An 11238-nucleotide genomic window follows, 5' to 3' on the forward strand; every position below is an offset into this window, starting at 1 on the left:
CAACTCAGGGCCCATGCCTCCCCAGAGCACTTAGCCATCCTCCACCCCATGTCAGCCCCACGACCAGACTTCCCGCCCTCAGACTCAGCCCTTCCCAAGAACTCGGGCGTCTTAGTTTCCAGCTTCCTCCATCACCTCACACCGTCTTCCAGATGTCTTGTTCCCCAGCCCTGGCTGCAGTGACACCGCAAATCCAGGAGACCCCGGGGCAGCCAATAGGAAAGAAAGCGGGAGGGAGAGAGGAGCCGCCAGGACGCCCCCTCACGGAGCCCTGGGCGCCCGGATCCCCCCTCCTCCCGTCTTCACCTGCTGCGGGCTCCGCCCCCGCTCCGCCTAGACCGGCCTCTGCTCCTCCCCCGACTCCTCCCCCCGTACCCCCAGCCCGGCCAGAACGGCCCCCGGGACAGAGCGACGCGGAACCCCGGGCGCCTGGGTCCCCAGCATGATCCTCGGTGAGTGGGCTCCGCAGCTCCAGGCTCCAGGCTCCTGGGTCCCTCTCAGTAGGTCACCCCACCCCCCCAACCTCCCGGCACCGCGGTGACTGCGGCCGCCCGTCAGCGACCGGTTCCCCCTCCCCCTTCTTCGGGCTCCATAGCTGGGGTCCCCTCTCCCCCTCTTCCTGAAGCTGCTGCTTCCCCCGGTAATCTAGGGAATGCTAGAGGAGCAGACAGCTAGGTGAGACCCCCTCCCCATAATGAAACATTGCGTATTCATGAGGCTCATGAATATTATATGACCGTCTACAGGAGGCTGGGGGAGGGGGGCTGTCCGCTGGGGGAGTTGAGGGGAAGGCTCTGACCCGGCTCCCCCACCCTGAGCTCTGGCCCTCCGACCTCCTTCTGGGCCCAGGGTTAGAGGAAAAGGAGGAAGTAGGGGGCGGGCGAGGGGAGAAGATGGTGGGTGTAGCTTCGAGGTGTGAGTGGTGGGGGGTGGCGGTTAGGGGGCTGGGGAGAAGACGGAGTGGGAAACTGTCCATCCCAGGGCCCCTGCGGTTCAGATCCTGCCTCCGCAACCATCCTGCCCCAACACGCCAGGACCTGCCCCCTCTCTCCTGCGCTGGCTGCCTGGGCCCTTCCTTCCCGGCTCCCTTCTTCCCTCGTCCCCTACCCCACCCCCACCTGCCTCGGGGGGCCGGGGAGGCCCCGAGAGGAAGGGGCAACGGAAGGGTACGGGTGGGGGAGGGGAGCTCCCGCGGGGCTCTGACAGCCCTCAGCCACAGCCACCCCATCCTCATGACCTACATCGGAGGGAACCCCGAGGGGAGGGGGGAGAGAGGGGCAGATGAGCTAGCTGTGTGCCGGCTCCAGGCCCCTGCCTCCCAACAGTCTGCAGGCCTGCTCTGTCCTCTGCCCTCTGACCTCCGCCCAGGCTAAGGCAGTTCCTGGGCCTGCTTAGGTGGGAGCCCGACTATCCAGGCCCAGACACCTGTGGGCTCCCCACCCGCCGCTGGGGACACCTGGCTCCAAGCTGGTGCCCCAGGCTCCGCCTCAGCCTCTGCTGTGCGTGTCCTTGGCTCTTTTGCTTTTCTTCGTTCATTTGACCCCTGTTGACTTCCCACTACCTGTCTTTGTTTCCTTCTTTGCATCTTCCTCCATCTCTTTCTCTCCCCCTCCTGAATCTCCTCACTCTCTCACCACTTAGTGTCTGACCGTCTCCACCTGGCCCTCCATCATAGCTATTAAATGAATGAGGGAACGAAGGCATGGCGGGCTGGTTTCCTGCCTCCTTCCCAAGGGTGTCCCCAGCAGGGAGAGAGTCCCACCCAGCTGTGAAGACGACCCTAGGGTGACCCTCACCACCACAACTTGGACCAGGTCCCCAGAGCACAGGCTCCACATTCCTCCATCCTGTGCAATCCCTGTGCCCTGGCCCCACCCTGGGAACGGCCCCACCCTGGGTATGAGGCCCGGGGGCAGCACCGTGTTTGTCCGGAACAGGCCCGTGTGAGCCATACTCTCCCTGATCAAGAGTTCCTACAGAGGGCTCCCGGGCCCTGCTCAAACCGGACAAGAAGTATGCCTGGATCCACCAAGGGGACCCCACCACATCTCCCTGGAGGGCACTAATGAACTCCCTCCTTGTGCCCACCCCACGGGGGGCGGGGGGGGAGGTCTGGTGGCCTGGTGGCCTGGGCCCGTGCAGCTTAGCCCGCTTCGAGGAAAGAAGGGGCTTGGGCTCAGGGCCCGTACTAAGGTTTTCAGGTTCTGCATGCTGAGATCTGTGGAGTCAGTGTGCAGCAGGTAAGGCCCAGCCTGCTGGGCCCAGGTTTAAGGCGGTGGTTCTGGGCTCAGGTTCCCTGGTCCAGGTCCCTCTTACGGCCCTCTCTAGCTGCGCCCCTCGTGTGGTAGAGGGGGAGCCATTGAAAGAGGCCCTTTCCTGTCAGATTGGGAAGATGGCCCAGGTTGTTTTTCTCTCTTCCCTTCCTGGCTACCTTCTCCCTTTGGCCCTGCCCCCACCCACATCTACCCTGGGATTATTAGGGCTGATGTTTTGAGTTATTGTTCATAACCATCCCCTTGTTGCTTTCATCTTCGACTTCAAAGCCTTTCCAGCCCTCAGCCTGCCTCTTGCCAAGATGGGGGAAATTGAGGCAGAAGGGAACATTTCCATGGGATTTGCTCAAGAAGGCAAGACCCAGGGTTTCAAGGCTCTCCTCTCAATCCCCAATATTAGGCATTCCTGGGGAGGGAGAAGAGGCCAAAAGGCCTGAAGAGAAAACGAGATGAATTAGAGAAAAAAAATCCTAATTCAGACTCGAATCCAATTTCTCCTTGGCCCCAGAGTCTAATTCCTCTGCTTTTCACCACCGTGGGCCCTAACACAACCTGCAACCGTAACCCAGATACCTCTGACTAACCTGCATCTGCTCCTGGCCCATTCTCCAGACCAACACTAACCAAGCCCTAGCACCTTCCTGGCTGCTCTTCCCACGCAGCCACTCCCCGAGCCAGCTCACAGCGGACACTCCCATTCTTTACCACAAGGGCTTGAAGCCCCAGACCCAACCTAAGATAGCCAAGGCGCTGGGACTTGGACCAGGCCAGAACTTCTGGGGAGCAGAGGAAGGAAAAGACGAGATCTCGGTGGGATGGAAGGAGTCAGCTGTGCCTTGGTGCTGGAGGGGAAACCTGAGCAGCATCCAAGCGCCTGGGGCAAGGTAGGGCACAGAAATGGACAGATGGACATCCATCCAAGGGTCTGAGAGTTCACCCTCTAAAGTTCATTGGGAACTGTCTTTAATAAAGCATTTGGCAGTTCCCCACAGAGATGGGTGAGGCTCTATCCGCAGGAGGTAATTATGTACTCTAATGAGCTAGGCTCCGGAGTGGCCTGCCCCAGCCAGGCCCCAGTTCTTCCCTGCCCTGCCTGAGGTGTGTGACACACACACACACACACACACACGCTCCAATTTGCTCTCCACTCCCTTCCCCAAACCTGCCTGAAGCTCTCACCTAGCCAAATAGCAGAAGACCTAAATTTCCTACCTCATTTCCTGCTTCCCCAGTCCTTACTTCATTCCTGCCTTTTCCCCCTCCCATCCCTAGTCTACCCAGACACGTGTAGTGCTTGAAAGCCAGGCACACAGATTCAAATCCCTCACTAGTTGAGTGAACTTAGTCAAGTAACTCCCCTTCTCTGAGCTGTTTGTCATCATCTACAAAATAAGGGTTCGTTTATTTAGCAAACATTTATGTATTGAGCTCCCTGGTGGCATGCCAGTACTTTACATGAATTTGTTCAATCCTCTCAACAACTCCATGTAGCAGGTTCTGTTGTTCTCATTTGATAAATGAGAAATGAATCCAAGAGAGTCCGAGAAACTAGCTAGTCACCCAGCTGGTGAGCAGTGGCTCCATCACAGAGAGACTATGGACGTAAAGTGTCTGGCATATAGGGGCAACTCTATCCCTCCCAAAGTAGCAACTGTTCTTATTCCCCAAAAAGGGGTGGGGGAGGAACTGAGTCTTGGACCACCTGAAACCAAGAGCCCTGCTCCTGCCCATTCGTCGTATCAGCTGCCATCTGCCCCTGTGGCCTTGCGTCCCTTCCTCACTCCATCCTCATTTACCCCTTCCTCCCACTTCCCCTTCCCTCTCTCCCCGCTACCCCCGGGGCTCCTGTCAGTGGGAAAGATGAGTTGCTGGCTGTAGGAAACTGAGTAGCTGCAACCTGTTTTCTTCCAATCCCAGCAAGTGCATGGAACTTGCTCTCCCCTTCCTCTCTTTGAACAAGATGGAAGGCAGCGCTCAGATCTCTGCTTCAGAGTCAGACCGAAGTCCTTTGGGGTTATGTAGCAGAGAAAGACTTTACAGAGTGCGACAGATCCTGATTTAAATCCCAGCTCTGATACTGATAAGCTGTGTGACATCAGTCAAGTTTTCAACTTCTCTGATCCTCCGTTTCCTCCTATGAAAAATGGGGAAAGTGGGATCAACTACCTCCATAGAACTGTCACTGCCTCGGAGACTCAATGTGATAATACTCCACCGGAGAGAGGGTCAAGGAGTTGAGCTGCTGCCTCTGGTGCTCTGGGGCGGGCAAGTGCCAGCCCCAAACCAGCTGCTAAGGTGGCTGCTGGGTGCTGGGACTCTGGGAGTGCTCAGGTTTCTCTCACCATTCCTGATGCCACCCGGGGCTCGTTAAGGCTGCCCTGGCCTTGTGTGCCAGGCAGGAGGGTGGGGTATAGAGAAGAGAAGCTATGAGGGGACAGACCGGGAAGGGGAGATGGTTGAATTACCCCATCAGTCCGTCTGTCCCTGTCTGTCTCTCCCTGTCTTGCTGTGCTTTCTGTCCTTTGGTCTCTCTCTCCTAGTCTCTAGCTCTGTATCCAGCTTTTCAGCGGTGGCCCTGTTTTCCTCTCTCATTTCACTCTCTTCCATCTCTCCGTTGTTCTCGGTCCTTTTCTATCTGTGTCTATGTTCCATTTCTCAGTCACTTATTCCTGCTTCTGTGTCTTTTCCATTCCCTCTTACTCATTCGTGTCTGTCTGCCTCTCTCCCTCCCTCCTCTCCTCCTACCCCATCCCAACTCCAAGGGAATGGACACAGGGTGTACAGAAAAAGAGGAAATGGACTCGGGGTATACAGACCCCTAGATGTCCGAGGGCCAAAGCCAAGCATCCTACCCTTTCCTGCAACCTTTAGACACTGGAGTCCAAGCTTCCCGCAGTCTTGACCCCTCTCTGCCTCAGGCACCATGGCTACCCAGTCCTAGCTGTGGGTGGAAGAGACAGACCCCTCCAGCCCTTTCTGGACCAGCTCCCTGCCCCCAGCTGTGCCTGAGCCCTCCCCACCCCCTCCCTCTCTTCCTCCTGATTTCCCTAATCCCTGCTCCCCCGCCCTCCCCTCTGCCCCACTTTTGCAGGACTCTGATTGGCTGATTCTACTGACTGGACTGGGGGGGTGCTGGCAAGGGAGAGGGCAGGGGGCAGAACCAAGTGAAGGGGACGCTGTCAGGCCCAGGCCCCTGGGGGGCCAGGGGCAGGCCACTGCCTGGGGGCAGCGGGCACCAGAAACTGAAGGTATGAAAAGGGGCCGTCTCTATGGAGGGAGCAAGAAAGGATCTGAGGGACCCTGTGCCCCGTAGGTCAGGGGAGGACAGGGCCAAGCTTGCAGCCTCCTGGGTGTGCCTTTGTTGCTGGGAACATCTGTTGCTACTGAAGAGCAGCCAGAGTTTCCCAACTGGTGGACCGGGAGGTCGAAGAAGGGAGCTCGGCCAGCGGAAGCCCAGAGGGTCCTGAGGGCCTTTGGGTCACCCCTTTGGAGCCTGGCGGGGCTCCTCCCATGGCTCTGGAGGGAGGAGAAGGAGGTTTGAGTGGGGGTGGGGGCCAGTGGAGTGGCTGGCCTGGACTTTCATTTCCCATTTGGGTTAGGCCAAGGCATTCCCCTCCCAGAGGCCTGGTTGTAGTTCCTCCTGCAGAGCGGGAGCTGAACACTCCAGGTTAAACAGAGCCATGGGAAGACAGGAAGGGAGTCCACCTCCCAGAGCCAATGCCGTGCACCTATTACCCACCCCCAGAGGTGTCGACGGTTCATTAAGAATTTCGACTGGGACAAAATCATAACTGCTGGGGTAGCCTGAAAGATTCCGTAGCCCTCCTCCAAATCTAGGCCTCAGTCTCCCCCTCTGGGCAGTGGGATGAATCACCCACAGGACTGTTCTCCCTGAGGTGAAACCTGGCTTTTGGGATTCTCTGGGGAAAAGCAAAACCAGAAGAAGGGAGTGGGGCTCAGGGTTCCCAAGTCCTGCCCGGTCCGCAGGCAGTCTGCAGAGGTCTGTACTCTTCCTGGTCTGTTTAATGCCGAATGGTCTTGGAGGAGGGAGGCTAGAGAAAGGGGAAGTGAAACCACCCAGAAGGGAAGGACTGACCTGCACCCTCCCCCAGGCCCACAGGGACCGCGCTCCATTGCTCTGGAGCCAGCAAGCAGGGGAAGTGTGTGTGCATGGGGGTCGCTCTTCTGAGTGTGGGGGAGTGGGACTGACAGGCTTCAATCTTCCTGCCTCACACAATGTTTTCTCTGCCCTTCAGGCAGCCTGAGCCGGGCAGGGCCCCTCCCTCTGCTTCGGCAGACCCCCATCATGCAGCCCCCGCTGGACCTCAAGCAAATCCTGCCTTTCCCACTGGAGCCGGCCCCCACCCTGGGCCTCTTTGGCAACTACAGCACTGTGAGTAGCAGCAGCCTGCCTCCCAACCCTCCTTTGACCTCCGCTCTCCCTGGACCCACCCTTGCTCTTTTCTCTTCTTCCCCTTGTATCTAATTCCTTGTCTCTTTTTAGAATCCCATCTCCCTTGTCCTAGCTGGTTTAGCTCAGTGGATAGAGTGTTGGCCTGTGGACCAAAGGGTCCCGGGTTTGATTCCGGTTTCAATTCTGGTCAAGGGCAGATACCTTGGTTGCAGGCTCCTCCCCGGGCCAGGCAACCAATCGATGTGTTTCTCATATCAATGTTTCTCTCCGTCTTTCCCTCTCTCTTCCACTCTCTCTAAAAAGCAATGGAAAAAAATATCCTTGGGTGAGGATTAGGATCGCATCTCCCTTACTTCTAGTCTATTACAAATATTGTTGGTTATATGGTATATTATTTATACCAATAGCTAATATTTGCTGAGGTCTTGCTATGGGCTAGATATTGTGCTGGGTGTTTTATATGACTCATCTCATCTAGTCTATCATCTAGAGAAGTATCAATACTTAGATTGGTGGTAGTGATTAAAGGAGGTGGGAGGTGTGATAGGCTATCCATAAAGACAGAAATATCCAGAAAGAGGAAATAAGCAGGGGCATAAGCATGCCTGTTTGTAAGTTCCAGCTCTCTGGAGTCCACAGTTGGGTGGGTATGGTCAGTGGGGTAGGTCTTGGAGGGCTGGCAAAGTTGTCTAGATTTAATACCCTATGAAATAGCCATTATCCAGTCTTGAGCAGGAGAGTGATTTGGCAAGAGCAATGATTAAGGCCCCAGCCATCCTGATACACCAAGATTGCGGGTTTGAAACCCTGTCAGGGCACATACAAGAATCAATCAATGAATGCATAAATAAGTGAAACAACGAATCACTCTCTTCTTCTTCTTCTTCTTCTTCTTCTTCTCTTCTCTCTCTCTCTCTCAAATTAGTCAATAAAGAACAGTGTTTAGGAAGGTGAGTGGAACAGCTGGATGGAAGGGAGCAAGGCTAGAGGAGGGCAGCCAATGAGGAGGCTGTCCCAGCAAGGTGGGCCTACAGGGAAGCCTAGAGCACCAGACTAGTGGGCGTTTAATGACAGTGGCAGTGTGAGGAGAGCGGAAGGGAGATGGGCAAGGTACTTCCAAGGAAATATTGACAGACCATGGTGACCAACTGGTATTTGGGGATTGGGGAGAAGAGAGAGGATGAGTCAACGATGACTCCAGGGTTCGGGATGCTGTGATTTGGAGGAAGAACTCACCTTGACAGGGGCAGGGGGTTGAAGGAGGAAGCTGACCCCTCATGGTGCTGCTGAACCCCCTTGAGGACATGGAGCCCAAAATTCGAACATTTAGAATTTGGGGCCTGGAGACTGGGCTAGAGCTAAAGTTTTAGGGGAAGTCAGCTTTATTCAATTCAAATAACCACCGTCAAACCATATTCAGCTATAAATATCTATTGAGCATCAACTATGCACCAGGCACTGTGGTAGATGTTTCTATACATGCTCTCATTTAATCTTCACCACAACCCAACAAAGTAGACATTATTATTCCTGTTAGACATATGAAAGACAGAAACTAAGGCTCAGAGGGTTTAGTAATTTATCTAAATTGACACAGTATGTGCCTAAGGTATGATTTGAACCCATAGCCTGTGACTCCAAATAGAGTTCTCTTAATACCAGCTGCTTCCTCCGAACTTCTCCCAAAGAATCCAAACCAACATTTGTATTGCACTGTGAAGTTTACAAAATGTTTTTCATTTCTCAATCTTGATAGTAACCCTAAGGAGTAGGTGTTAATTTATTCTCATTTTACAGATCAGAAAACTGAGTAATTACTATAAGCAAGGTACTGTTCTAGATAGGATGGAGACATGAGAATGAAATGAGATGGCCCAATCTTGAAAGAGCCATTCAGGAGAGATACATTGACATGAATGCAGCAATCTGCAATGCAAACCAGAGGAAGAGTTAATAAATATTGTGAAACAGACACTAACAATCCAAGTCTACAAAAAATAAATTTATCTTGAGCATCTACTATGTGCCAGGCACTGTGCCTGGTGTCAAGGACACAAGACTCAGTTCACGCCCTTGTGGAATTCACAGTTTAGTAGGAAAGATAACAAGTTAACAGTTACCCTATAGTGTGAGGAGAGCTGTGTCAGAGGCATTTAGCTTGCATGGGAGCCCAAGAGGGTGTCAAGAAAAACTTGCTGGCTGTGGTGGTCCCTATGGGACCAACGTGAGCTAAGCAGGAGAAAAAGAGAGAAGAGAGGAAAAATTTGCAGCAGGTGACATTATTTGAACTTTGAAGAATTCGTAGTAGGATTTTCAAAGGAGCCTTAGAGAACATTTCAGACAGAAGCAAATAGCATGAACAAGGTCTAGAAAAGAGCACTTGAGAAAGCACAACCGGTTGTATGTAATTAGAGCAGAAAGTGCTGGGAATACTTTCTCCCACGTAAATACCTGATTTTCACTTACCCTCGGATCACCCATCATTTCCCCCATTTTATTTTTTTTAATATATTTTTGTTTATTTCAGAGAGGAAGGGAGAGGAAGAGAGAGACAGACACATCAATGATGAGAGAGAATCATTGAACAGCTGCCTCCTGCACATCCCCCACTGGGGATCAAGCCTGCAACCGTCGTGGCTGCCCTGACTGGGAATCGAACCGTGACCTCCTGGTTTATAGGTCAACACACTCAACCACTGAACCACACCGGCTGGGCTCTCCCGTTTTATAGATAAGGAAATAATGACCAAGAGATATTAAATGACTTGTCCAAGATCACAGAGCTACTTAGTGATTCCCATGAATAATCCAGAGTTTCTGACTTCCCAGGGTGCATGGTTCCATTGCTTCTAGTGGGGAGTGAGGAATAGCAATATAAAGCCAGGAGCAGAGCTTGGAGAGTACAGCAGGGTATTTTGTATCTGACTGGCAGGATTTGAATTGATGTTATAAAAGCACTGGCTGTGTGGCCTTAGGCAAATTACTTAACCGCTCTGAACCTCAGTTTTACCAGCTGTAAAATAAGATAGTAATAGTATCAGCTCACAAGGTTGTGAGAATCACATTATATAATCATAATGCCCAGCACAAAGTAAATATTCAATTAGTATTAGCTGCTATGATTATTATGTTATTGCTATTATTTTTATTTAAGGGAGGATCAGAGAGAGAACGGTAGTATGGACAAGGCCTCAGCCTTGGGGAACAAGCAGAAATCGGTAGTGGGAACCGGAGGAGGCTACAGCAAAAGAAATGGAGGAGCCACTGAAGGGGGTTGAGTGGAGAGAGAACCAGGTTCCTGTAGGGTTGGAGAAGCCAAGAGAGTGAGTGTGGTGGGCTGCATCAATAGTGTCAGCTTCTGCAGGGGAACGAGGACTGCAGAAAAGCTGCAGACAGGCCTTTGGCAGCTCTGTGCAGCAGTTAAGAACATGGCTTTGCAGTCAGGCTGCCCAGGTTTAAATTCAAATCTCAGTTCAGCCACTTCCTAGTTTACGACCTTGAGCAAATTATTTAACCTCAGGTCCCTCATCTATAAAATAAAGATAATAATCGTACTTAGAATAGTGGTTGTGAAGATTAAATTAGATAATCCATGCAAAGAGTTCACAGTACAGAGGCTGGCACATTCCAAGGGCTCAACCAACATTAGATGGTGGTGGTAGTGGAATTATTATTATTTATGTCAGAGTCTCTCCCTTCCTGGACTAATACCTCCAGATCCATCTCCTAATTGGACAGTTCCTATCCCTTAGACTCCTCCCTGTATTATGTGTCCCTTTGCCCTTGGACATCCCTCATGTCTCCCAAAGACAGCCCCCCTCTCTCTCTTCTCTCTCTCTCTCTCCATCCAGTCCTCTGCTCCACTAATCTCTCTGCCCTAGGTGGAATGGGAGGTGATGAGATCCAGAAGCGAGGGAATCCTAGAACCTGTCCAGAGAGGATGAGGAGGTGTCTAGGGGAGTGGGCTGCTTTCTCCTGCCACCCCCCACAAACACTGGACCGCCAGAGGGCAGCAAGTGCATGAAACATAAAGTCTTAGGGAACCTGGTTCTCCAGCAGGTGGCGGGCGAGGGAAGGAGGTAGGAAGAGGTAAGGACCGAGGTCGGTTCTGCCCTGGGTGCCCGCAGCTCCAGCCGTCCAGAGTCGCTGAGAGAGCAGGGCCTGACGCCTGGCTACCTGGGCTCGTTCCCCATCCCTAGCAGAGAAAGTGGCGTGTACAAGGGCACAGGGCCCGTGTGCAGAGGGAGCAAGGAAGGATCGTCTGGGAACTCGGAAGAGAGCCTGTCAGCAGGGGAGAGAGGGTCAGGGAGGACAGGATGAAAAAAAGGAGAAACGTCCGAGCTAGAGAAACAGGGTCTCCATAGGATTGGTGGGAACACTAGACCCAGCAAGGGTCCCCAGTGGAGGAAAGCCAAGGTCATCTGGTCAGTGCCCCATGCCAGGCCGAGTGGCCCCTCACCCCACGACTAGGTCTTCCCTGGAATTAGTGTCAGCCCAGGGACTCGCCCTCCTCTTTTCGCCCGAGCCCCTCTTCTTGCCTCTTACACTCCC

The 11238-nt window shown here is 53.3% G+C and overlaps 1 protein-coding gene across 4 annotated transcripts in view; it reads left to right on the forward strand.

The window, feature by feature from the left end:
- Positions 1-346: 346 nt before the first annotated feature.
- Positions 347-11238, forward strand: part of ZNF385A (zinc finger protein 385A) — a 19953-nt gene continuing 9061 nt past the window's right edge. For 2 of the 4 annotated variants that reach the window (XM_005869118.2, XM_005869116.2), the window contains exons 1-2: positions 379-500; positions 6530-6666. In XM_005869118.2, the coding sequence (XP_005869180.1) occupies positions 443-500; positions 6530-6666 (195 nt within the window). In that variant the 5' untranslated portion in view covers positions 379-442. Of the gene's footprint in view, positions 501-5413; positions 5522-6529; positions 6667-11238 lie in introns of those variants that run through there. The other 2 variants (XM_005869120.2, XM_005869121.2) reach the window with 2 other exon arrangements.

Source organism: Myotis brandtii, unplaced genomic scaffold, assembly GCF_000412655.1.
Source record: "Myotis brandtii unplaced genomic scaffold, ASM41265v1 scaffold29, whole genome shotgun sequence".
Classification (NCBI taxonomy): domain Eukaryota; kingdom Metazoa; phylum Chordata; class Mammalia; order Chiroptera; family Vespertilionidae; genus Myotis; species Myotis brandtii.